Source organism: Zootermopsis nevadensis, unplaced genomic scaffold, assembly GCF_977971745.1.
Source record: "Zootermopsis nevadensis isolate Lab colony 2312 unplaced genomic scaffold, Znev_1.0 Znev_ptg000004l, whole genome shotgun sequence".
Lineage (NCBI taxonomy): Eukaryota > Metazoa > Arthropoda > Insecta > Blattodea > Termopsidae > Zootermopsis > Zootermopsis nevadensis.
Window position 1 is genome coordinate 9,199,248 of NW_028259136.1, and position 26,846 is coordinate 9,226,093.

Sequence of the window (26,846 nt, forward strand, 5' to 3'; positions counted from 1 at the left end):
CGTCAATGACCGTGCTTTCGTAATTCTCCTCAGTCCCTCCATGCAAATTCAGAGATAAAACCTGAAGTTGGTCCCTTTCCAATCCCTCCTAATTCATCGCCCCACCACGTCACAATCAGCAATCCTGAAAATTGTGCACCTTCGATAATTGGTCTCGGCGGGATCTGGGTAAGATAATATTAAAACTGACTCTTAAAAATTGAGTGTGATTCGTGTCGCTGTAGTGGCGGGCTCTTGTGAACGCGGTTTTCGAACGTTTTGGTTCCGTAAAAGGCGGGGAATTTGTAAGGACTCTTGTTCCGCGGAGTCGTTTATTTGGGAACGTGAACAGCGTTCTGGTGCCAGGACTAGTCGCGGGTTGTTCGTCTTTTGTCGAATATTGAGGAAAACGGCGTCGCTGCGGTCGGTGGAGGGAGTCGTACGACGTCGACGGAGTGTCGGCCAGGGTCAGGGTCCCCTCGTTTCGTTCTCCCTGTGACGTGCGAGTGTGGGACTACGATGATGATTGCTTGCGTCGTCAAATGACGAATCTGTTCTTCTTCTCCGCAGGTCTTGTACGCGACGTGACAGCGCGCATGCGCGCGTTTGGAGACCAATGGGATTGCTGAGCGGCCGACCAGCAGGGCAGTGGTTGGAGCGGCCCGGAGCAGGAAAGGTGCGTTTGCCCCGCGTTCTTTTGGCGGCAGGCGGAAATGTTGGCCTCGTGGCAGTCGACGTCGCCTGACGAGGGCGCCGTCAAGCAGCGAGAATCGCCTTTCAGGGACGATGCGTCGGACAGTCAGCTGTCGTGTGACAGGTGCGTTGTGAACGATCGGGTATCGTCTGGAGGGGGCATTGTGAACGATCTTTTGTGGGGTAACAGGTACTTTGTGAACAATCCGTTATGGTGTGACGGGGACGTTGTTCGGTACCCACTATTGTCTGACGGGGACCTTCGTAAGTGTCCGTTATCGTGTGACAGGGTCGCAGTGCCCGCCGAAGTGACGAGGTGCGTGGACTTGGAACCTTCAGTATTATGTGGCGTGAAGAAACCCGGTGGTGACAGGCGAGCGGCGTTCTGCGTCATGAACCATTTGACGGGAAAGGTCCTCAGAAGGCGCCCGGGGGCGAGTGGCTGCCCCCGCGTCAAGGACCTGGACCCGCGCGCCAACTGGCGGCGAAGACACCGCACCTCTCTCGTGTGGTGGTTGCTGCTGTTTCTTCTCGGGGCGGCGCCCCTGGCGTCGGGACAGCTGCGCCCCAAAACTGACATCAGCTCCAGCCGCGCAGAAGGGGGTAAGTAGTACGTTGAGGGGTGCGTCGCATCCCTCAGGTGACGAGGGTGGATAGAATTGTTTGAGGGTCATTTTCAAAGGAGCAATTTTTCTTAGAAGAAGGGAATTACTTTATTGTAATCTAAGGTGGCAGAAACTTCTGTCCTAGAGTTATCCCGAGTGCGCATCGTATTTGGCCCGCGAAGAGGGAGGTCAGGGGTCACTGTGTGTCTTTCCGTAAGGTAATCATGTGACGCCAAGACTTATTAGAATAGCAGAATAAAAATGCCTTATCACTCCTCGAAGTTGTGATGGTTTTAAAGCCCACTCGGTGGCAGTGATTTAGTGTTGTATCAGCTACACATGTTCGTTATCTCCTTATCGCTTGTTATTCGTTTAGAGCGATAATTGTTACGTTATCAGCGAGTAGCCGGTCGGAAGTGGCTTTGTCAAATGTCGTCATGGCGTCCCTTGGGCGTACGTCAGGGCCGTGAAGGAGTATGGGGGGCGTGGAGAAGAGTGGTCAGCTGATTCTCTCCTGGGGGTTTGCCTGGACACGTGCGTCGAAGATAAAGAATTGTCGTCGCTGGGAATCGAACCCCACAGCAGAGGTGTGCCACTTGGTTGACCGGGATAGTCGAGACGTAGATTTTTGACAGACAAAATGAACTTGAGGTAATATGCGTTGTTTATGCAAAAAAGAACTCGCGAGTATGAAATGCAGGAGCCTTCGGAACTCTTAGTGCGTGCCTTCCGTACGCCTTTGCTTCGCCTGTTAATTTCGTGTTCACTTTGAAGCAAAACTTGTTGATCGATTCCTTTATGAGCGAGCCCCTGACTAAGGAACGAACTTGTTGGAACAGAGTCCTACTTGAGAAACCGGCTTTCTTATGTAACCCGAAGATTGATTACCGTGTTCCTGAGCCAGATGAATCCAAAACCCGATTTCCCCAAGGTACATTCCGGTCTCCTGACGGTTCTGCGCCCTTCTGGCCGGCGGACGAACATTTGAACGCATCCTTAATCACCCTCCATCCTCCCCGTCGCCAGATTCCTCTTAGGTCCAGCATCTCGGTCCCAATCCTCAATTTGCAGTGCGCCCACGATGTGAGGGGGAGGTCCCAGGTGTCACGCCCACACAGGGCGACAGGTAAAATTACAGTTCATGGCGAATTAAATAGAAATCATTTGGGGGGGGGGGGGGCATGGAGACCTCGTGTTCCCAGCAAGGAACTCGTGACGTGTCTGTACTCCTTCGTCCTTCTGAACTCATTTGCACCTGGCCCGTTCTATTTACGGCGTCACACGTGCATTGTTTTGTTTTCCGATCCAAAAATATCCCCGCGCGTGTAGTTTTGTCTTGCCTTCGCCTTCATCTGGGACTGATTTCCCGGTTCGAACCTCATCTAGGGCCATGATCTAACATTTCTCCCGTTTTAATGAACACAGTTATGCAACGCCTCTTTGTTTGTGGCCAGTGTGCGCCATCCTCGCCCAATTGAATTCAATACACACACTTGTGTTTATAAGATCCGTTTTAATATTATCCCGTCAGTTGCAGCTTTTGCCATCAGGTTATCCGGGTAAATTTTTGTCTCCAGTTCCTTCCGAAACGCGCTCTTGCGTGATTCTAGTATCTCGTGGGCAGTGCAGATTATCTGACCCAGCTTAGGGGCTGTTTTCGAACACCTGCGCGTCAGAGGCTGCGCAGTGGTGATAAGGCTTTGTAGCCGGAAGCGTGATTCACAGTGAGGCGATGTTTGTATTACGCTCGCCATGCTGATTCACAGGATTGAAGCTGTAAAGATGGACACTTTGTTAATTTAATCTTCAGTTCGCTCTGTCGAGGGGCAGATCGCTCGCTCGCTCGCTCGCAACGTGCGTGGCGCTCTGCCCGTAAGACATTCCGTGCCCACGGTCTCTCTGCTCTGTCGTCGGAAACATTTCAGTTGTGCCTGGATCGGGAAGGAGCCGTGACCTCAGGCAGGGAAAAAAGTGTGACGCGCTGTAGTGACGACCTTCGCGGAGCCTTGCACCCGTCTCGTCAGCCGTAAGGGGGGGGGGGGGGAGGGGCCCGCGTGGGTTATCGAGTACCAGCGAGCGCTTTGTCTGCGTGGCGCGGGCACTGGTCCCGAGATTAAAAAACCTTTCCAATTCACGTGACCCGCTTCGACAATTTCGGTTGCCTGTCCGTACAACCTAGCTCAGGAGGACGACGACATTTTCGGCGCAGGGGACACTGGAAATGCCCACAGAATTCTGGTTGAAAACCCAGAATGAAAGAAGACCCGGGCGTGGAATGGATTAAAGTGGCTGTTGTGAGTCTCTGCCAGCTGAGCGACTATCAGCCTCTGCGTTGTTCTTAGTAACGGGCGTTTCGTGCGTGGGAGTCGAAGGCAGGACAGACTTCCCAGAGACGCGGTCCACGGGCGTGCAACCGAACGCCGTTCGACCTGTTCAATGGCGGATGAAGGCACGAACGGGAATAATGAGAAATTAATACGACGTTGAAAGGAGGGGGCCTTTTTGGGCGACCTGAGTGCGGATTGGACTGCACTGGCTCGTGTCAGGGGCGATTGGCGATGGGCGGTCGTGTTCCACACGGCGAGGAATTTCCTTGAAGGACTCGGTCGTCGCTTGCTTGTTTGTGGGCTGAGCGCCACTGGCGGTGCTGGGCTAAATCGAGTGACGAAGAGAGGAGTGGCGCATGGCAACGTGGGATTGTCGTAAATAATTTGTTTGTGTTCTGCCGCGTGCAAAACAACAGTTGGCGCAAAAGAGAGAAAAACACGTGTTATGGCCGCGCTTGTTTGTCGGGAGTCTCCCCCCCCTCTCCCTCCCCGACCCCTCCCCTCCCCTCGTCCGCGTCTTCCATCTTGTTTTCGGTTTCCGCTATTGTTTCCAGGTGAACAGACTGACCCGTCGCCTCCTGTCCGATCCGCAGCCGTCAGTGTCTCAGTCCACGCGAAATGCGAAGGTTGCGTCGAGCAAGGTTACGTGTAAACAACTGACTGACAGAAGTGCGTCATTCCGCGAGCCAGCCGGAACAAAGGAGCTCCGTTCGAGTCTCGCTGGTCTCGGAACGGGGACTGATGCGTTGGGAGTCGTCGTCATGTTTTTCCTCCGGACGTTCTTGAATTCAGGCCACGATCGCGGAAAAACTACCGGATGCACCTCCTTTTCTACAAACGAGGGTTTGCTGACCGAGTCCGTTCTCAGATTCGGGTTGTCATTCGTCGGCTGTTTGTTAAAAGACGTTCCCGCGCCCAGAAATCAACCTTGCACTTGTGAATTCTGCTGAACGCGTTGGCCGATCCGCTTTATCTGATGCCAGATACAGTGATCGTCAGTCGTGAACTTCGCACTTGGTTTAGTGATAAGAAATGTTGTCTTTCAAGGTGTGTTATCGCCGTTGTGCTTCATGTACTGACCTGTGCTACTAGTGGAGGGCGGCCCCAGACGTTTCCAGGCGCTTATGTGTGTGTAAACGCGACGACGCTCATTTGATCTGTTGCGTTGTCCTTTTACGAAGGCGCATTCGTTTCCAGTTCGTTCCGGAAGCAGATGTCATCCGCTAGTGAGTTCGCGCTTTTCACGTGATTTTCCTCAGTGTGTGACGTCATGTCGACGCTCTGTTGAGCCGCAGAGGTGAGGTCGTTGATGTCATCGGGTGGGAAGAGTTCCTCTTGTGACTTGTGACGTTCCCCGACGTGGACTAGCCGATGATTCGCTGCTTGGTCCGTGCTTCTATTTAAGTCTGGTGATTACTGCGTGAAGTCGCCATGTCCGAGCGACTATTTCTGCGTCGTTGTCGACCGGTTCTCCCCGATAAAGTTTCGACCTGAGACCGCTCCAGGGAATGCGTCTCCGGAGACTTCGCCCGAAGAGGAGCTCCTTGGCTGGGGCTGCGATGGGCTGGGCACGTAGCTCGGGCCCTGAGTCGAGGGGGTGGATGTGTCTGGCCGCGGATCGTATCCCGTGTCAGTGCGAAGGTTTTGCGACCGCGACGGGGGGGGGGGGGGGGGTCCGTTCAAACGACGTGTGGCGGCGGCGTGATCGTGACGTCACTGCCGTCGCAGCCCGGTGCGTGACGTCAGGCGTCAGGACGCTGTCCCGAAATGGCAGTGTTCAGCGTCCATGTCTCTTACATGTGTGAGGAAAACCACGAGTTTGTCGGAATGCGCGACGTGACGTAGTTTGTTGTGAGTCTTGGATCGTCTTTCGGAAAAAGTCTTAGAAGAGTTTTTCTTTTCTTTTTCAAATGAGTTTCTCTCGCGAGTCCGTACTTCGTAAAATATTCACCGAATCGAACTTTTGGTTTTAATTTTCTCGCCTGATCATCCGTTTTTCAGGAAGTCGACGGAGTGTGTCATCTCCCGCGAAGCGCATCGAGCGTGTTGGATGGAATTGCGTTCGAGTGAGAGACGCGGACGGACACAGCCGCGTCGTGGTGCGTTTGTTTAATTAGGGCGTCCCAGACAGCGTCGCTCCCAAGTGACTGTTCATGAAGTGACACTGACAGCCGACAAGGGGAAGGCCGGCCGTGTTGAAGTAGATTGGTCATCGGACTTGGACGAATTCGTGGGGTTTCTGGCTGGCTTCGTCCCTGCCGCATCGGAATCTCCCGCCTTGTCAGGTGCAAGGGATTGTTCGGTGCACAATTAAAGAAGAAGAACGAGGCCCTGCCGATCGAGTCTGAACCACGGATGAAATCCTAGTTCCAAACATTAAGTTAGTTGTGGCCCCCGGGATGACGAACTTTTCCGACTTAACGCCTCGCCGAAACAGATACACGTCTTCGGGATGGTTTTTCCTTTCCAGAGAACTCCGTAACTCGATGCTCCTTAAGGTTTCTTGTGCCTGCCGATCAAACCCCGAGACGCGCACGTCGTCCTGTGCCCTCCTCGAACATGGGGCGAGCTCAGTCGATCTTTCGATATGTATCACCGCGTGAACTAATTCGATATATATCGAGGGTTGTGGCTTAACGTAGCACTGCGACTCTTGTAAAGTTGAGGGTTGTAATTTCAGTGCTGAATTAATGTAAACAAAATTTGGCATAAAGGAGTCGATTTTTTTAAGATCCGTATTCAATCCCACCTGCATCTGGTCTCGAACCGGATACTTTCTTTTTGAAAACAGGCTCCTTATCCCCGGACGGACGGACGGAAGGACCTGTTCTCCCGTGGTCCAGGACTTTTCTACTCAGGTCAATGGGTCGAGCGGACGATAGATCGATACTCTCCACGCGCCGAGCTGCCGCCATGTTGGATTGCTGTCATTGCGTGATCACGAAGTTTAGTGAAAGATTGAAGAAATATAGTTCGGAGTTGTATCTTTTCAAAGGCGGAAGTTTAATCGAAATCGTTAGACCGATAAGTACTTTCGCAGTGAACGTTAAAGCAGGCGGCGTCCTTAGTTTCCGGTTGGTGACCGGCGAAACTTTTAATTTGCGACCAATTTTGGAGTAACTACAGTTTCATTTCCCCCTCAATATTGTGACGCATCCAGTTTTGAGAACGCCTCAGAAAATTTTTGGACGTAACGAATCACGACTGAATCTGGAGTACTGCGACCCTTGGACAACCGCGGGGGCTGGGGTTCTGGTAATTGGTACAGCGAAGTCGTTCTGTTGCGTCTTTGAACACTGCGAAGACCGAGCAACATGTTCAAAGTAACTTTGGTCTCTGATTTAAAAAAAAAATTCCCCCTGGAGCACTTGAAAATTGCTGATTGTCTGGGCGTGTAAATAGCATTTAAGAATTCGGTCCGTACCGCAAAGAAAACAAAACACTTCGCCTTTAATTCCATTAACTGGTTAACGCTGTTTGAGGAAATAATTTTTGGTCGTCGAAGCAGGTTGCGCCGGCGTTCTGGTGCTCACGAGCAGGGCTGCCTGTGTGTTGCAGTGTGCCAGAGTGTGGACATCCGGAATACCGCGGAGGCGTTCAAGCGCCTGTCCGGGTGTCGGGTGGTGGAGGGCTTCGTGCAGATCGTGCTCATAGACCACGCAACGGAGAACAGCTTCGCGAACCTGTCGTTCCCCGAGCTGCGCGAGATCACTCACTACCTGCTGTTGTACCGCATCAACGGCCTCCGCTCGATCGGGAAGCTCTTCCCGAACCTGACGGTCATCCGCGGCGAGACGCTGTTCCTCAACTACGCCCTCGTCGTCTTCGAGATGATCCACCTGCAGGTACGTGCGATCTGAGGGCCACGAGAAGTCCTTTCTGTCTTCACATTTATGTTTGTTTAATTTTGCTTGTTTGCGCCTTTTCCATTTCTGTCATCCTCTTCCTCTTCCTCCTCCTCTTTCTCCTCCTCCTCCTTCCTCCTCCTCTTTCTCCTCCTTCCTCCTCCTCTTTCTCCTCCTTCCTCCTCCTCTTTCTCCCTCCTCCTCTTTCTCCCTCCTCCTCTTTCTCCTCCTTCCTCTTCCTCCTCCTCCTTCCTCCTCCTCTTCTTCCTCCTCCTCCTCTTCCTCCTCCTCCTCTTCCTCCTCCTCCTCCTCTTCCTCCTCCTCCCCTTCCTCCTCCCCCACTTTCCTCTCCTGTTCCTACTTTCCATTCTTTCTCACACACTCTCTCGTTGTGTCGAAAGTTTGCAGTGGACCCAGATGGGTGTATAGGCAGCTTTTTTAATGTGGTGGACTTGTGATGTTGCAGGAACTGGGTTTGTACTCGCTGACGGACATCTTGCGTGGTGGTGTGCGTATAGAGAAGAACCCACTCCTCTGCTTCGTGGATACCGTGAGCTGGGACCTTATTGCCAAGGCCGGACATACTTCCATTTCGGTGTGTAGTCAAGACGGTTTGAAATTCTGAGCTTCCTGCAATGATCTGTTTGTCTCGGTTGTTGTGTTTTTGTTCAAAATGAATCCATGAACGAGAACCACTTAGAACTGTAACTGCCGCTTGTTACAGATGATCAGTTCAGTGTTTTCGAATAACCGCTGTTCCGGTCGACGTGAGTCGTGGGTAACAGTTCCATAAAATGTCTTGCATTGATGTTCAGCTTACATTGAGGCGATTTTTCTAGGGTAACAGAGTCCAGAACGAATGCCCGATGTGCCCTCATGAAAAGCTGATATGCCACAACTCGAGCACCAAAGGATCCCTGTGCTGGAACCACCAGAAATGCCAGAGAGGTGAGTTTCAGACTTCCATTGCACATTCTTCTCATTTTGAATCGCGGTGAATGTCAGGAGGAGAGTAGAAAGGCGAATTATTCTCGTGGAAATTGAAGTGACTGTCGGTTGAGCGGTTGGTCTGCAAACCTCGACACTTCATGTGTCATAATTGCGCAGTAACTGAGGTAAGATCGTATGTGTCTGAGGTTAAACGGTCGAAACGCGTAGTGGCAAGACCGCCCCCGTGATCTGTATTGAAGAGGACTGTCGCAAACACCCTCGTGCCTCCCGCGTGACCATCAGAATGTTCTGGCTCTTGGACCCGCCCAGCTTTCTGCCCAAAAGTTACCAGGGGCTGTTTCCCCAAGGTTGAAGTAGATGGAGCTCTTCTCAGTGTAGCGCCAAATTCTGTTGCGTGGCGTTTAGGGACAGTTTTGCATCCCTTGCAGTAGATGTCTACAGTGCTTAATGTTTAGTGCCGTCTTACAGTGTGCCCTGACAGTTGTGGCAACAGCAGCTGCATGTCGGATGGACGGTGCTGTCACGAGTTCTGTTTGGGCGGCTGCACGGGACCTGGGCCGGAGGAGTGTCTGGCGTGTCGTGACGTCGTGTTTGGGAAGAGGTGCGTTAAGCAGTGCCCAGCTGAAACGTACAAGGTGAGACAAGCGGCAGATTGGGAAATTCTTGAATTTAGAAAGATGAAGAGTTCAGGTTCCGATGAGATTTGTAGGAGGATATTACTGTGGCAGCCGACCACAACGCACACTTACCATTGGTAATGCCTCAAAATTATGGTGTTTAACTTTTATTTTTGAGGATCATGTAAGAAGTATTTCTACCTCCATGTTGCAGAGTGCTCCTTGATAGGCTGAGGAAATTCCCCACCTTTTATGGAATCGCTGGTTCATTATCGATCCCAGGAGCGTGGGCCGCGTGACCCTATCCCGAACCCTGTCTGAAAAATTTGTGCTTCTGCATTGCTCTGGGTCAGTCCACTCCATTTGTGGTATTCGTTCTCTTTCAGTATCTAAACCGACGCTGCATCCGTGCAGATGAGTGTTGGAACATGACCAGGCCTCGTGAACGTAACTATGACCTCCGACTGAAGCCGTACAAACCGTTCGGTAGCTCGTGTGTCCTGGACTGTCCTGCTGGATATGTGGAGACTGAGTATGGACCGAATAAGTACAACTGCACCCCCTGCGAGGGTGAGTGATGCGGTGTGTCGCAGTTTGTAACAGCAGATGCTGTGATGATTTGTTCTTGTTTTAGAGCACCGGACAGCTTTCTTATGTCATTATTTGGAATCAGTTTAGCGAAATGTGATTTATGATCCATCCTAAGGCCTGTTTGCTGTGGGTGTTGGCAGGACCGTGTCGTAAGGAGTGCCCGAGCGTTAGTGTGGACAGCATTGCAGCTGCCCAGAAGATGCGAGGCTGCACGTATATCAAAGGTTCACTCGAGATTCAGATCCGTGGCGGAAGTGAGTAACGGACTGCCGAGGCTGGTCCAGTTAGTCGTACAGTCACTATTCAGTGTTATGCAGCGCCGTAGCTGAGATCAAGTTATTTTCTTTTCATTCTTCTGGATTTAATTCCGGGCTATTTGCTGTGTGGCTTGCGGACGAAAGTAGCGCCGGGCAGATCTTTCTGTAGGCACTTCCGTTTCCCCTTACCAGCCGTCATTCGCCAGTGCTTCATATTTCATGTAACGTCAATAATGATGATAATCATGGTACAGGCTGCTATAAAATCCTCTCGGGCGATAGCTGCGTAAAATCCGAGTTAAAAATCAACATCTTGGAGACTTGGTCTTTGACATTTGCTTTGCTGGTGAAGAAATCCGAAGGTTCTTCACCACCTTTACAAAATCAATCCATTGGCTGTCATCCTAACATGCCTTCATTTTGATATCTCACTGTGCGCTTGTTGATTTCCTTCACGTCCTCAAAACAACATTTTCGGTGTGTTTGTTGTCTCCCCAACTTGTCGCAGATGCGGCATGCTGCATATTCTCTACAGTTGAAACAGTGATGTTGAAAATGTAATGAAAAAATGGCTGAATTAATAGTTTTTAAAGGATGGGGGGGGTCGTAAATCTCCGTTTGTATCTGAAGTGGTTTCATCGTGTTGCGAATGTGTTGCAGAGAACGTTGTTAAGGAGCTGGAGGAAAACCTGAACATGCTGGAAGAGATTGAGGGTTACCTCAAGATAGTGCGGTCCTTCCCCCTCGTCTCACTCAACTTTTTACGCAAGCTGAAGGTTATCCATGGCAAGAAGCTGGACAGTGGCAAGTACGTACTAATTGAGGCGCTGGGGGGATCCCGTTGTGCGGGTGCTCTGATGTCTTCATGATCTCGTGTGTGTGTGTTGTGCGCGCAGGTACTCATTCGTTCTGCTGGACAACCAAAACCTGCAGGAGCTGTGGGACTGGAACACGCGCTCAGAGGACCTGCAGATCCTGAATGGCCGCCTGTTCTTCCACTTCAACCCAAAGCTCTGCCTGTACAAGATAGAAAAGTTGAAACACGTGGCCCGCCTGCCGGACTTTACTGACCTGGAAGTCGCAGCGAACTCCAATGGGGATAAGGTTGCATGTAAGTGCGATAACGGCAGACACTCTCTACGACCTTGACTTCTGTTGGTGATGGTATCGAATGTTTTGTACGAGCCGCAATAATTTTGTCCGTGAAGTGACAGGCTAGGGGCTGCCGTGTCCACACCTTCTCTGCATCGATCCTGGTGCCTCCTCCCGAGGGTAGAGTCCTTATCGTGAAACTGGCCACCGTTTTCCTTCTAGTGCCAAGGTCATGAATGCGTTGACCCATGCCTCCCTGTCTCCATACGTCATGTTCACTTTATTGAGCGATTCAGAGATGATTTTGAATGATGATCATTAATGGTGGTAGTGTGAGTGAGTTATTTACTGATACTGAGCAGTTGGTGACAAATGATTGATCTGGTGATTTAAAATATAAAGTTAAGTCAGTTCTTTATTCGTGACTGTGAACGCTAAATGTTTGATCAGGTTTGAAAGTTTAGTTTGAAAGTTTTGTTACGTGGTTGTAACCATTCACGTTATATGAGGTAGCGTTGACGTGTTGAACTCGGAAGATGTCGACTAGAAGGGGCACGTAAGTGTGCATTTGCAGTCTTTCCTTAAGGTCACATCAGAAATATGTGTTGTTGGAGGAGCGCGATTTTTAGCGGATAAACGATGTTTATGTTCTCTGTTCTTGGGAATTTTGGTGCTGATTGTGTAAAATATCACTGATATTTCCTGCTCTAGTTTGGAAATTGTTCGGGTGTATCGATTAGTTTAGTGGTCATGAGTTTCTGTGCGAAGTTCTTTCCAGCTTCGGGCTTCCGAGAGCTACAGGAACGATCGCCGACCTCTGCATTATGTGTTGCAGGCAATGTGACTATGCTTCATGCCCGGGTGACCAAGTCGGAGTACTACGCGGTGCTGATCGAGTGGGAACAGTTCGAGCACTACGACCCACGCACTTTGCTCGGTTACGTCGTGTACTTCATAGAGGCACCTTACCGCAACCTGACCTTGTATGATGGACGGGACGCGTGCGGTGGTGATGGCTGGCACGTGGAGGACATGCCAGTCAATGCAAATATCGCCATTCTAACTCACTTGAAGCCGTACACGCAGTACGCGTTCTACGTCAAAACATACACCATCGCGACGGAGCGCAGCGGTGCTCAGAGCCCCATCCAGTACTTCCGCACGTTGCCTGCTTGTGAGTAGCATTTTACTTTACGTAACACTTTATTTCACGTTCGATAAAGAACCTAGACGTTCATCATGAATACGTCCCTTGCAGCCCCATCTCCTCCGGTAGCGCTGGACGTGACTACAGCCACAAGCAGTGAGCTGACCATCAAATGGCTATCGCCGCTGGAGCCAAACGGCAATGTGACGCACTACGTAGTCATTGGCACCTGGATCAAAGATGATCAGAGCATGCTGGACCAGCGCAATTATTGCAATGAGCGTAAGTAGCCGGTTATCTTGGCTGTTTTGTGACGTCAGTTTCTTTTAATTCTGCATTAAAATCGACCATTTTACCTGCAATCTTTATGGACCACTTTTTATAACCATCTTCTTACTCTTCGTCAGTGCTACATAAACACTGCAGTTGACTCAGTGTCATTAAAAAGCTGATGATTTGTGCATGTTGAGATGTATGGATCCGCTGTGTCCAGACTGTTTCGTACAGAGTGTACAACTTTCATCTTTCGTGCGTAAGGCAACAGGACCGATCACAAAGCCGCGTAACTTCACGTCGACCTTGGCGCGTGGTCACCGGGGCGGCTTTACGTTTGCAATCCCCAGTTGATGTGAATTTTTCTTTCATAAGTGATGGCTGTTGATTGTGTTGGCAGCACTGATACCAGATAAGAAACCAACGCCCCCCACAGAAATGGATGGAACAGAGAGGAAGGATGCTGATGCGTGTATGTGCGAGGATGATAAAAGTAACAAGGAAACAAAGCTGAAGGAGAGAGAGGTTGCGGCACAGATCCACTTTGAGGATTCGCTCCATAACCTGCTGTACATCAAGCGGTAAGTTGGTGTTCTGCGTGTTGTGCCATCGGGGAAAATGTTACTGGGGCCTTGATACGTACTCTTCAAATGGGTAATGGGTAGCAAGTCAGTAACATTTGCCATTGGCACGGTGCAGTACGCAGAAGATCGCGTGATGAATGGTGAATCACGTGTCTCGAGCCAGGAGGCCGTGTTACGTTTTCTTCCTCGCCTGGAAATAATGACGGGAAAGGAAGAAGTCCGAACACACATTTGACAATTTGAAGTTGGAAAGAGACTGAAGGTTTTGTTTAAATGATCTGCGGAATGAGAAAGTGTAACAACTGTTGCAGGCCGAGTCAGAGCCGTCGGAAGCGTGACATCGCAGCCGAGTGGCGAGATACGACACTGGGGGTGCGTAGCATGGTGTCGCCACGACTCGTGGAGCCTTCGGAGTTTGGAGACCCAGACTACCAGACTACACCTCACAGGTACACAAGTTACCACGTACACTTTAAGGGCTTCCACGTTAGTGTCGGTGTTACGTGTGGATGGACGTCGACCGGTGTTCAGTGACTTAAATTTTGTGTCAGCTGCCGGGTATTTGCGTAAGGAGTTACCTTCGAGTGTTGGGTAAACGATGCAACTGAATTCAGTCCAAAGAAAGGAGAAAGAGTAATGAGCAAGTGTGCGCTTCAAAATTTGGGCATTCATTTGAGATGCAAATCGCATGATGCAAAACTTTTCATCTCTGCAGTTACGTAAAAAATTCTGTTTGTAAAATTTTATACAAAATTATTTAAATAGCACTGCATAAATACATAAACTGCTTTCGTCTTGTATTCAACTAAATGTTGCGCCATGTCAAGTGAAACTGGAGCTGATGTCTTCTTATTTGTTGCATTTTTTAAAAAAATAATTATGGTTAGATAGAAAATTTGTGACTGCAGGTACCCAGATACAACTGAAGAGAACGCGGACATGAGCTCCCATGAACCTGCTGCTGCATCCATCCAAGCAGAGTACAACTTCAGACACGTCGTGTATGGGAAGACGGAAATAGTGGTCCGGAACCTGTCCCACTACACGCAGTACACTATTTCAGTTGAAGCCTGTCGTGAGATTGTTGCAGAGGAGCCCAGCAACACAACGCTGAACTGCTCACGCAAAAGCTTCAAGACAGGCCGCACTTTGTCACTTGGTAAGGCTATTTGTAAACGTAATTGGATTAAACTGGAACTTGTGAGTTGTTTTGTCACTTCATCTCACCAGTGAAGTTGATGAAGTACGCACGACACACACATAAAAGTCATGAGACATTTGTTCCTTTACCATCTGGAATCGTGGTACGGTTACACCGACTTTTCGTGATGTTTCAGTTGGCGCAGATAATGTCGACAGCTCAAAACTCGTGGTAGAGGTGTTGAACGAGAGCCTCGGCACAGTGAAACTAAGGTGGGAGGAGCCGCCATCTCCAAACGGCATCATCGTCACATACCAGATCGAGTACAAGAGTGTCGAAAACCCCAATGTGAGTTGATATCTGTAGCTCGGACAGTAAAGTAGATCGGGTAATCGAGGTTCCGTTCCCAGTAATGGCACCTACAAGGACTACACAGTCGGCAGCGCAGATAAGGTTGCCTACCTCATATGTGTGCAGAAATTAGTTTGTGCTTGATTTTAATTGGCTAACGTACTTTGAGGCGTTCCTAGAGTGGCTGGTGGGGTTGCTTGACCTGCGAGAGTTCTGAAACGTCTGCCTAATAAATAAAATGGTGAGTTTGTGTAGCAACACATTCTGCTCAATGAATGGTGTCGTTTCCCACGGCATTACTGTTTGCGTTCGTTCTCCGTTACCTGACCGTCCAGGTAGCTTCGTAGCAGAACCCGTCTCTGTGGTGGAAGGACGCAATTATTCGTAGTCTTTAATATTTATGCGGGACTGAAGATGCGGAAGTATTTTGTGCGTTGCCTATTTTAAGTAGGTAAGTGATTGATCGCAGCCCCTGATCTCTCTTTCCATCTCGGTGTGGGTGTGAGTAATTAAAGCGACCTCCGAAGCTTCTAGTCCCATGTCGGTATGTAATGACGAATGTTACGTGTTTCTGCAGTACAGCCCCATGGTGGAGTGCATCACACGCAGCCAGTTCCTCAACAACGGAAGTTCTTACAAACTGCATAAACTGCAGCCTGGCAACTACAGCCTGAGGGTGCGTGCCATGTCCCTTGCAGGGTACGGGGATTACACGGAACCACGCTACTTCTACATAAAGGTTAGTGCGGCGAGGCGCACGTTAACGAGTTGACTCTGTTGGGCGTCGTCACACTCACTTCCCTTCCGTGTCTGTTCCGTAGCATCAGTCGTCATCAAAAATGGAGTGGTTGGTAGGTGCTCTGGTGGGCATCGCGATACTGGCGGCCGTGTTGTGCGTCGTGGTCGTGTATCTACGCCGCAGATACATTCCAGGAATCCCGAATGTGAAGCTGATCGCTACTGTCAACCCAGAGTACGTCAGTACGGGTGAGTGTCTGCCGGCCAAATGTTCTTGGAACGTAGAACATCCGGCTTTTTGGATGTTTAAGGTTTCATTCAGATTTTGCTCGGAAGTGCTTAAGAAAGAGAACGCATGGGAGAATGGAATGAGCAGGAAGATAATATTAAGTGGAACAGAGTGTGAAGTCTTGTACAGGGCTTGTCTGACTCGAGGTGGAAGGTCGTATCTTGACCAGCTGAGTGACCACAAAGCTCCACAAGGAAGAGTTCGTTGTTGCGACTAGATTCGTCTGCGTTAGACCCCGTCATGTGCCGTTACAGTCCGGTCATCTGTAATTAACTTAATGCTGCTTCATCTGTGCTTTGATCTCTTGAGTCATCTCGTTTGATTCTCCGACCGAACGTTTGTACGTACGTCTTAGCCCCGTGTCCCATGGCCTACGCAGTCTCAAGATTCCCATGTTATCTGACGGCCTCCTCCGCCTCAGGTGCGAGTATTTCGCTAGGCCCTTTTAAATTAAACACAGTCGGTGAATCTGAGGGACAGGACAGATGACTCTGTGTGTCTGTTGCGTAGTGTACGAGCCTGATGAGTGGGAGGTGCCACGGAAGATGGTGGAGCTGCTCCGTGAGCTGGGGCAGGGCAGTTTTGGGATGGTGTACGAGGGCATCGTACGGGACGTAGTGGAAGGTCATCCAGAGATGCAGTGCGCTATCAAGACCGTGAATGAGCATGCAACAGACCGGGAACGCAGCGAGTTCCTCAACGAGGCCTCCGTTATGAAGTGAGTGAGCGATCAACGATGATATTTAACGCCTTGTGACACTGTAAGCCGTGTCATTAGAAATCTCACATTGAGTGGGTTAAATATTATAGTTTGGGAAATTGGTTGTGGATATTTGAACTGGATTGGAATAGGTTTCAGTGATGAACGTAATCCGTGTTGACTTGCAGAGCCTTCAACACGCACCATGTTGTACGTCTCCTGGGCGTGGTATCGCAGGGTCAACCAGTGTTGGTAGTCATGGAACTTATGGCAAATGGGGACCTCAAGTCATACCTCCGTTCTCACCGCCCAGACGTGAGTGAAGACCTCAGCAAACAACCCCCAACCCTGAAGGCACGTATTGTGAGCTTCGTGGCTCGTCATTCTTTGTTTGTTTCTGATGAACTGATTCCGTCTTCTTTCCTGCGGATCAGAAAGAAATAATTTTACTTACATTCGTAAACACAAATATGTTGCAGTGGATCTTCAATGAATTAATATTAAAAGGGTTTTCATAAATACCGATTCATAGCAGTTTGTGACGACCATGTCCGCGTCTGAAAGTGCATTTACGTAAATTACAGCGGATCCTGCAGATGGCGGTGGAGATCGCCGACGGCATGGCCTACCTGGCCGGGAAGAAATTTGTGCACCGTGACTTGGCAGCCCGCAATTGCATGGTGGCCGAGGATCTCACCGTCAAGATCGGAGACTTTGGCATGACTCGCGATATATATGAGACGGACTACTACCGCAAGGGTAAGGATGTCGGCCCCTGCCGTTCCTCCAGTCCCCGCTTTAAGGCGCATTCACAAATGAGTTTCGCTCATGGGCTGTTCCTCATAACCGTTTGCTTACGACTGAATGGATTTTCCTGAAATTCTATATCGCGGACTTTTTGTAAAGGTTGTGAAAACATTCAATTTTTTGTTAAAATCGGACAGTAATGTAAACATCCCTGACGTCGCTGGTGCACGTTCCCATAGGTCCAAGGCAAGATTCTGTCCCACAACCAGCATCATCACCTTCATCTCCTCCCTCCTCTGCTTGTTTACTTCATTCCGCTTCTCCGTTTTGTGCTGGGTGCTGTATGTAGTGATGCGTTGCAGGCACCAAGGGTCTGCTGCCGGTCCGCTGGATGGCACCGGAAAGCCTCAAGGATGGCGTGTTCACGAGCCACTCCGACGTGTGGAGTTACGGTGTTGTCCTCTGGGAGATGGCGACCCTGGCCTCGCAGCCCTATCAGGTACTTTTCAGGTCCAGATGCACCGTTGATGCCGAAATTCTTGGCTCGCTAGATTTGTTCATGAAACTAAAAGCACGAAGAACTTCCTCTAGGGGATTTGGGTTTGTACGGAGTACCACGAAGATTATTATGGACGACATTGTATTTCACGTGAGGTCTTTCTGTGTGGAATAAGAGAATTTAATTAGCATGTAGACACAGTTTTGTTTTGCGGTCTGTCGATGTGCTCGGTGGTTTGAGATTCAAAATATGTATCGGGTGTGAATTGTGTCTGTCGTGGGCTGTCGCAAGCCTTTGGGTTACGTAAAGCAGGAAGAACAGCTGGGTAACTGCACTTCCTCATTGTTAAAACCCGCGAGATGCTGGGTGTCCGTTGAGAACAGATTGGTTAAAGAGTTTCTGCAACCAACCCTAGGATAAAGTTTGATGCTGTATGTTGCAGGGGCTGTCCAATGACCAGGTGCTGCGGTACGTAATAGATGGGGGCGTGATGGAACGGCCGGAAAATTGCCCCGACCGCCTGTACCAGCTGATGCGGTTGTGTTGGCAGCACAAACCGATGGCTCGCCCGCCATTCGTGGATTTGGTGGCTCTTCTCCTGCCAGACGTGTCCCCAGATTTTACCAAAGTTTCATTTTACCACAGCGAGGAGGGTCGCGAACTGTGCGGCCCTCTTCGCCCAGAGATGACGGACGATCCGTCCACGCCCCTGAGAGTCACGCGAGACGTCGAGGACTTCTCCTTGGGCGACGGATCGGACGACGACGAAGAAGGTCCAGAGATGGATGTGGAGGCGTGCTTTCAGCCGCACTACCGCGTCATGTCTGTCCCGAGCACCAGGATCAGCGCAGGCATTCCTCCGAACGGCAAGATCGGCAACGGGAGCGCGGCCACGTCTCCCACCGCCGCCAACGGCTGGGTGATCGGGCAGCAGGGGAATGGGACGAGCGGCGCCAATTCGGCGGACATGAAGACGACTCAGTGTTGACGTCGCAGTGAACGTAGACTGCGCAGAGGCATGCGCTGATATAGTTCCTACCCGTGCCAGACCATTCCACACCAGTGTGGGTGTTGTAACAGTATTCTGCGACGTGCCAAGCGTAAGAGGGCTCCGCAAGTGTATCACTCGCCTTGCTGTCTTATGATTCGAGGCAAAAGACTGTAACTTATCGACAGGAAGCCATTTTAAACATGCAAAATAATAAAATGGTTTTGACTTCCACGTGGTTTTGCTTGCTAGCCTGTATTCCGTCCCAGACGGGGAGACGAAATCAAGATCGCTGGGGTAGCGGGGCGTGCAGTTAAGGCGGAAGGAACTTGCTATTTGCGTAATGTATTTTGGGTTTCTGAGGGACTGAACCATCTGGTAAATTGCGTTTCAGCGTACACAGTGCAGTGATGTATCTGTTACAACCATAACCTAACCATCATCAAGGAGCTCATTTACGTTCTTATCCCATTATTTTCCATTTGTCTCGCGTTTCAAAGTTGTCACAGTGTGGAAGTTCGGAACGCTACGCAGACGGGCGGTCCCAAAGGAAGGGGAGGTAGAGGCGGAGAAAATTACTAAATCAGAGGCTTCGTATCTTTTACTCAGAGAAATGTCGCGGAGGAGACGTGGGAAGTGCAATCGCAGTTTTGGACAGATGTCCTGAAGTGCGGAGAATGCTCGGTGAGATAACTTTGAAAGGTAGGACATGAGGGCGTAGACTGGATCACACCTGCCCACCTGTCGGCTCCCTTAAAGGCAGGGAAATTCTCGATCGTCGTGGTCCTTGCCCCTGGATCCTGAAGTTTTGAAGTCGAGGGGGAATCTGCAGTTTACGAAACAGGTGGGGCCGAATAACCCAGCCCTCAAAAGTAGTGTGTTACGAGATCCAATGCCTTACCCTACATATCTGAGGCTGTTTCGTGTATCGACAGCCTGTCTCTGTACGTACTGCTCTAGCGAGTTGAGTGACATGCAACTGCAACGGTGTATGGCGGCCATGTTGCCTGCCTCATCCTCTTCCTAGTCGCCTGCTTTCTGAGACGAATTTCCCACCCTTAACAGATTCTCGCTCGAACTGTGGACGCGGTAATTTTGTTACTCCTGTTTTTTTTTTGTTTTTTTTTGGAGAGGAGCTCTGATCTCGTCTGATTCATCTTCTGTTACGTGCCCCTTGTTCTTGCACCGTGCTGCCAAAACTGTGAAGTGTTTCCGTTCAGAACTTCAGCCGGAATAAGTTTTCCTCTGAATTTTTTTTGTAACTTTCATATAAAAGTGCAAGGTACTCCAACGCGAAGTCGCCCGTGTCTGCCACAAAGGACCGCTCGGTTGAGCCGCCAAATGTCATTCGTGCCGTGCTGCCTGTCCAGCAGCTCCCGTTATCTTTGAATTAATATTTTGTGTAACGCCTCTACAGTAGGAACCCTCGGACCTCGGAGCCAAAATTCACGGTTGATTTTGCCAGTGGACTGCAGAATTCTACTAGAAAGCTAAGCGGTACGTTATACTTCCCGTACCGCACGTGTCAGTGGTTTATGAAGCGAGTTTGCAATTTACGCACCCAGAGTGACGCTTCTCTGTTGTTCCTTGTAATCGCTCGACCGTTTTGGATTGACTTGATTTAAGCAATGTTTACTGTATTTTTGTTAAAATTGTCATTGAATGGGTTAATAATATTCTACCCTGAGGACTGAGGAGTTATGAACTACATTACAAGTGGCAGTGCCACTGCTGTTCTGGGTGCTTTGCCCCTTCCTCCTCTGTCGCCCTGAACTCCGGAAGCAGTTAAAGTGCGACGCCCCATCCAGGATTTTCAGGAATTTAAGTGTTTTCCGGGCCCATGCTCGTACGAACTTCCTCTGTCTTGAAATGCGGAACTCTGCCTGTGTGTTTCTTAAAAGTGAACTGCCTGCCTAACTTTTGTGAGACTTCGCTTCCCCGTAGATCCACAGGTTCTGCAGGAAAGGTTTTTCAAATTCCCAAGAACATTTTTTGAGCTTCTCCCCCCCCCCCCCCCCCCCCCCCTGAACGACGTCAAACTTATGCGTCAGGTTTACCAACTGCTCCTTTCAGTATAAATAACGTCTGGTTGTCCTGTTAACCTTTGAACCTGCTGGCCTGTGCAAGAGTTGTCAGGTTTTCTAGAAAGTTAATGCCGTCAGACGCCTGCGCCCAGAATGAGCAGAAAGTGTTAAAAAATTATCGCCATACAGAATTTTACATCTCCCTGTCCAGTGACGGGGAGGAGATGTTCTTATATTGCTGTTTTACGCCGTGCAGACATCACATGTTTCCTTTGTTGTTGTGGACGTGAGGCGTCGTTTTCACGCATCAAGAAAGCCATTGGTGAGTTACATGAATTCGTTCTGACATTTTCACGTCCACTTGCTTTAAGCCATCTTGGTTGTTAGAAAGTGGTCTTGCACTCACGACAACCGCTGCTACTGTTAACTGGGAGCAATATGTAGGTGACCCTGGTCCGTATTCCTACATAGTTTCCACATTCCAAGTTCTTTTCCTGTTCTAAAGCAAATGAAAAGTTGTCAGACTCTCACATTCTCCGGTATAATAACTGCCCTCGCATTTAACAAAGGTCAGAGGTCGGCGATTTCCGTGACATTGCCGTTCTAATACATTTCCTGTAATTTCAATCGGTTCTTTAGTCGGGCAGCCATGTTGCAGTCACGTGTCCTTCAGCTGCGACTTTCGAATCATTGATAAGACAGCGAATTTTTGGCGGTGGTCTGCAAGCCTCTGAAGGAAAGTTACGACGGTGTGGATCGGATAGGCAGCGGCCATGGCTCTCGTCACCTCATGATCCCGTTACCAATCAACGCCCGGTCGCGAGAATGTGGTTACGCCTCAGGCCTCGCAGTGACCTCCATCGAGTTCCCCTGGAACAATCGCACAGTCTTCTGTTTCGCCATTCATTTGTTACCGATCGATTCATTACGTCGTAAGTAGAGTTTAATAAAATTTTATTTGGGTTGAAAACTAACTTTAAGAGAAATGCGTGCCACCTCGTTTTTCTGTCCGAATATTGTCGGATGATTTGGGAGTGGATAAACTAATTAACACTACTATTTAATTACTTCAAAAATGAGAATTGTGTGTCTGTTAGCTCTGTCGGGGAAATCAGAATTAAAAATAGTGAGGCGAAAGTATACTTAAATATTATAAATGGATTAAGTAGCCTTTATGATGGCTGTGCCGGCCTCAAAATTCTATTTCCGGTTCCGCATTTCGCTGAGGGAAGGAGGAATCCGCGTTAGGTCATCCCGCGAGTAAGTGCTGATAGTGCGTCGCAAAACAACCGGACGACAAGTAACGTGGGTCTTCCGCTGATCCGCCATTCCACATGTCACATGAACCGGAATCTCGCACAAAGAAGCAAACGCCTCCGTCCGGGCTTAATACTTTCTAATTTCACGTGTTTCTTCTAATGCTTTGCCCGCGGGCTAGATCGTGGTGAGACCCTTCGGCGCAGAAGTTGACCTCGCCACAGTTTCGGTAACAAGCCAGAAACAAGTCTCTTCCATTAAAATCGGTTTTGGAAGCTCCTGGAAACGAACCCGTAAACATTTAAGGAAATTCTAGAACGATTTGTCAAATAATCTTATTAATATTATAAATAGTTTTCACAAAGACGTGAGACTAGCGCTGTCTAGTGGCATATGCTGTATTAACTTGCAGATCTTCGCTACACCACGTACAAGCCGCTGTTCCGTAGTTTGCTTGATTTCATTGGATGATGTAATAATGTTCACACGAGTCAGGAGAGTTCATTCTTAGTCTTACCTGATCAGAGCGAGTTCAACCTAATTCCGCCCATACAGACAGACACGTCCAACCACCGAAACTTCTGTTAATGGATTTTGTGATTGTTTACCCCAAATTTATTTAAGATCTAGTCGACGCGTAATCGAAACAATGTCTAATGATTTCAAACGAAAGTTCAACTTTTAAAATGTGATACCGCGCCGATCACATTAGCCACAACGTAACACAGTTTGTCTGTTTCGAGGTTATGGTGTCCACGTTTGAAAATTCCCTTTGCGATGATTAACCTGTGTTCATTATTAAAAACATTAAAAATAATTTTTGAGGGATGTCTTTTATTTATTTTTGGAAATGTAATCCAGTCCTCCGTAGATAAACTCGAGTCTAAAGTCATAACGCAATAGATTCCGATCACAACAATGTCGAATCTGCAATATGGGTCGAAAATGACTCGAGCTGGAGCCGTGCAGACGGGAAAAAGTTGTTGGCCGCTTTGAGTGGCATGCAGGTCATGATAGAAATTTCAGTGTAAACTACGTAAAACAGGGTCACAACTGCGTAGACAAGGACGAAAATTCCCCTTCCACGTGCCGCTTGCATAGATCTATTTTCGTTCTCGAAATTACCCAGGAAACAGCATTTGTTTATCAATGATCCCACAACCATTTACAGAGCATTCTCCCTCAGACACAAAATCTTCTCCCCGTCTTATTCCACTCCTTTCATTTGTTCCGATGAATGTGCTGTTTATTTTATTAAGACATTCTTTCTAGTCAGTGTTTATAAAGATGGCAACCGTGCAAGTACAGTTTTGCTGATCTCTGCTAGATCGAGGCTCTGGAGGCGAAGTAAAAAAAAAAAGAGGAATGAAACGAGAGAAAAGAGAAATATGTTGTTGTGGAACCGTGACTGACTAAACACACTCGAGATTTCTCTCCTCTTTCACGATTCTTCCGTCTCAGATAGCGCCGTTCGCGGCGCATTTCAAAACTAAGCGGCCAAACAGGCGAAGTACGCTGTGGCGTGTAGATGCTGGCTGATAGCTGTTCCGCGTTGAGGGCGTTATTTTGACAATCAGGTCCCGTAATTTGGTCAAATGAGGGCTGGAATTCTGTGATCGAAGTGTGTACAGTGTGCTGTGTGGTTGTGTGCTTGGAGTACCTGGAGTATATCGAGCTGACAACAGTATTTTGTGAATGGATAGTTGCAGATTGGAATCTCTGTTAAGCTGTAGGAGGTGCCATTGACTTATCGGTCATCATATTTATCTGTCGCCGGAAGAAGGTGAGTCTTGGTGACATACGCCAACTGTTTCCTTATCTGCTAACTGTGAGAGGTTAGAAGGCGTGTTCGCTTGAATTCCGTTGCCATGCAGCCCAGACCCGTTTATGTGGAACGCTGCATTCCACCCAGGTTTACAGTACTGGCCCCAAAAGCTGATTTCTGCCTCGGGCCCTGTAGTTTGAAACGCATTCCTTCCTACCCTTCTGACACTGGTTCGAATCCATTGTTCAGTGGCGTGTTTTGGGACAGAGTATTTTAATAAGTAATTGCAAATATATTGAGGACAAAGCTGTGTATTCAGTTCTCACGAACACTGATCGTTTCTGTTCCATCGAGAATTTGGCAGACATTTCAGGGGGAGTGAGTCTGTTCTGGCTTGACAGTAGATGGTTTATTTGTCGATTGTCAGTAGCTCAGGCTCAGCTCCACATAAAACATTCCAGCAAAATATTGGCTTGCAATAAACAAGCCGGATGCATAATTGTTGTTTTCTTTGCCGGTATTTAGCTGTTTCTTTGATAATAAAGCCAATTGCAGTCTGCTACGTCATTGTTTACAAAACAACTGTATTCCGTCCGATCTAATCCGCGTAATTAATTGGTGGTGACTGGAACATTCGGAAGTAGAGACGAATCCCGTTGCTTGCTGCGTCTGCGCGTTGCGTGTCGTTGCTTTAACGGACTTCCTACTACCAACTGGCATTTGTAGGATTTCATGTCAGGCGGTGGGTGGCCTTTAAGGAACAGCAAAGCCTGCATTTTATTACGAATTCTTTATTCATTGTCCGTATTTCCAATTCTTTAATCCGCGAAACGAACGGGTGTGGATTAAATTTCGTGTGTTGGGGGTCTACATTTATTATTGTTGTGAATTTGAGATAGATTTATCGGTTGATGTTTAACACAGATTTTCGATCGGTAAGATTTGTTTATACGACTAGTAAATGACAAAATACAAGTATCAGTAAACATGAACACATAAATGATGAAATAGATAAATTATATCTGACTGTGCAGTGTGATAAGTTCTAGACAACAGATTTGTTTGTGCGACAAATGAGCATCAAGGCCATTGAGACACGTGAAATGACAGAAAAGTCTTTTCGAAGATAAGCGGAGTGAACTTTAACCCTCGTCGTCTATAAATTTGGTTTCCCTCGGTATCAGGTGCTGCCTGAACTAAATTTTGTCACAAGTCATCAGGATCGTGTTTTTAACCGCTGCATTTGGAACCTCGTCGTGAAATAAGGTCAGAATCGGCAGTCTGCCATCTCGCAGGGAGCGTTGTGTCTCGCCCGCGTGTGGAACGAGAGTCGGCCGTACCATCTACGTGGGCTGTTTGGCGTCGAACTGAAGTTGAAAATATTGGGGAAGGAAGTGGTCGTGACCTGTTTTGAGGCCATCTAGCGGAATGCAGCCGGCAACAGGATCTTCCGATGCACGGATCTCGGGGCAGGAACAGGAGACGAGACGAGATGTTGCGCCGCGTAGTTTAGCGGAAATTGAACAAAGTTTCAGGGGGCGTCTACCGGATTACACGTCTTCATTGTTCGCCGCTGAGGGAGCCTGAAATCTCAGAGTAGATCAAGGCTGGACCCAGGGTGTAGATAGCGGGGCCGATGGACGTGGCCTAGCAAAGGAGAAAGCTCTTCAGAATATGAAGGACTCGACTCCAAGTATGTGGAAACGCTGGCGCACATTTTATTTTCCTCTGTATTTCGTTGGCCCCTTGAAGCCCGAAACTTCGCCTGAAAAAGTATTTAAGAATCCAGTCCGTACCGCGAAGAAAACACCGCACTGCACCATTGCAGCGATCAACCGGTTAACGCCGTTTAAGGAAATAATCGCCGGTTATTGTGACGATCAAATATAAACTGCGGAGTTCCTGGTTGTTAAAGCGCACAGTTTCGTCCCATTCGGTCTTAAAGTTTTAAAGATTCACGAAATCAAAATTTCGCAGACCTCAGTGCGTTCTGAGGTCTTAAGCCAGTGAATTCGGGATTCGCGTACTCGTCGTGCGGGACAGAACAGACACCACCGAGAGTTAGATTCACCGGTGGACTGTACCTCGTCTATAAAATATGTGGACGGGCGGACCGACCGGCGTTATTAGAAGGAACCCCGAACAAGAAGCATTTGTGCGGGTGCTTCGCCTTGCTTTATCTCTCTCCCTCTCTCTCTCTCTGTCGTCTGTCCCGTTACCTCAGCAGCCCCCGCATGTTCAAAATTCTCCTGTTGATTGTGATTTGGGAGGCCGGCTGTCGGGGCCGTCCACTCTGTGTCTCCGGATCGAACGTCTTGGATGCGAAGCGAAGATGGCTGTCTCGTGGGGCGTAGCACCTGCGAAACGTCGGTGTGACTGTCTTCCAACACAGGAGGAGAATGAGCTGCTCTGGCCATGCAGCAGGCAACGCCCGCTGCGTCTCTGCGATTCGCAGCATCAGCAAGCCACACTTCCGGTGTGTCTCGTTGGCCTTCCGTCGAAAATGTGTTCTGGTAGCAGAGGTTTTCAGACTGTGGTGCGCGCACCCGACGGTGGTTTTTTTCCCGACAAAGCGACGTAACAGTGATCCTGAAACACTTCATTATTTCAAGTCTGAGGGAACCACGAACATTTATCAAAGATCAGTATCAGCACTAGATATTCTAATCCAATAATAGCCAATGCTGACTTCTTAAATGGTTTGCTTTATTGAAATGTCTTTATTTAATTAATTGAATTTGTGTAAGTCTGTTTTGGGACACCCTGTGCCAGTCCAGGTTCGTAGTTCGATTTCCGGACGGGCTGAACCTTGAGATGGAAATATAAACCAGGCTTTGGCGCATTAATCTGGTGATCAGGTGGCAATCACATGCGCCTTACTTCATCCAAATTTAATTAATTTTGTAAACTTTGGCATTGTTTAACGTGTCAAATCGTTCCTTCCAGACATTCCGTCTAGCGGCGACAAGACTTCCGCAAAGCTCTCGCACTCTTAAAACTTAAGCCTCTCAAGATAATGAATGGTTTTTGCTGTGGGGCGACGGACCAATGGCTTTTCGGGGCGTTTCTGACGTCATGGGAAACGATTCAATTCAAAATTTAGAAAAATTTTGTTCTCGAATCGGGCAGACACGTTCAACTTGAACCTAAAAATTTAACTTATAAAGACAGACAGCCGAATCATCGCGCTGCCTTACATCAAGGGACAATAAGAGTGAACTTCTCCAAGAACCTCTCAGTGTCGTCTGTCAGTTGCCCAAGACAAGAGACTTCGCTTCCTTTGTGCTCCAGCCATCGGCTTCCCCTTTATATCCGTCCACCTACCTAAATCACATCTCAAGTTGTAACCGCGAGCTACAGGGTTTGAACCCGTGGCTACTTACGTG

The 26,846-nt window shown here is 48.8% G+C and overlaps 2 protein-coding genes across 5 annotated transcripts in view; both read left to right on the top strand.

The window, feature by feature from the left end:
• The window catches only part of InR (Insulin-like receptor), a 29,568-nt gene extending 10,920 nt beyond the window's left edge, over nt 1–18,648 (top strand). The window contains exons 2-24 of one of the 3 annotated variants that reach the window (XM_022075027.2): nt 550–796; nt 962–1,275; nt 7,163–7,449; nt 7,916–8,044; nt 8,289–8,397; nt 8,869–9,035; nt 9,404–9,587; nt 9,749–9,862; nt 10,526–10,673; nt 10,762–10,976; nt 11,793–12,131; nt 12,216–12,386; nt 12,778–12,958; nt 13,273–13,410; nt 13,870–14,120; nt 14,299–14,450; nt 15,031–15,192; nt 15,275–15,440; nt 15,991–16,198; nt 16,369–16,534; nt 16,765–16,939; nt 17,290–17,426; nt 17,869–18,648. In XM_022075027.2, the coding sequence (XP_021930719.2) occupies nt 693–796; nt 962–1,275; nt 7,163–7,449; nt 7,916–8,044; nt 8,289–8,397; nt 8,869–9,035; nt 9,404–9,587; nt 9,749–9,862; nt 10,526–10,673; nt 10,762–10,976; nt 11,793–12,131; nt 12,216–12,386; nt 12,778–12,958; nt 13,273–13,410; nt 13,870–14,120; nt 14,299–14,450; nt 15,031–15,192; nt 15,275–15,440; nt 15,991–16,198; nt 16,369–16,534; nt 16,765–16,939; nt 17,290–17,426; nt 17,869–18,414 (4,563 nt within the window). In that variant the 5' untranslated portion in view covers nt 550–692 and the 3' untranslated portion in view covers nt 18,415–18,648. Of the gene's footprint in view, nt 1–549; nt 1,276–4,802; nt 4,831–7,162; nt 7,450–7,915; nt 8,045–8,288; nt 8,398–8,868; nt 9,036–9,403; nt 9,588–9,748; nt 9,863–10,525; nt 10,674–10,761; nt 10,977–11,792; nt 12,132–12,215; nt 12,387–12,777; nt 12,959–13,272; nt 13,411–13,869; nt 14,121–14,298; nt 14,451–15,030; nt 15,193–15,274; nt 15,441–15,990; nt 16,199–16,368; nt 16,535–16,764; nt 16,940–17,289; nt 17,427–17,868 lie in introns of those variants that run through there. The other 2 variants (XM_022075026.2, XM_022075028.1) reach the window with 2 other exon arrangements.
• Nucleotides 18,649–23,037: 4,389 nt separating this feature from the next.
• The window catches only part of bbg (PDZ domain-containing protein big bang), a 30,691-nt gene continuing 26,882 nt past the window's right edge, over nt 23,038–26,846 (top strand). Inside the window, exon 1 of one of the 2 annotated variants that reach the window (XM_087342727.1) lies at nt 23,038–23,478. The gene's annotated coding sequence lies outside the window, so the exon portion shown is untranslated. The remainder of the gene's footprint in view (nt 23,479–26,846) is intronic. The other variant, XM_022074969.2, reaches the window with a different exon arrangement.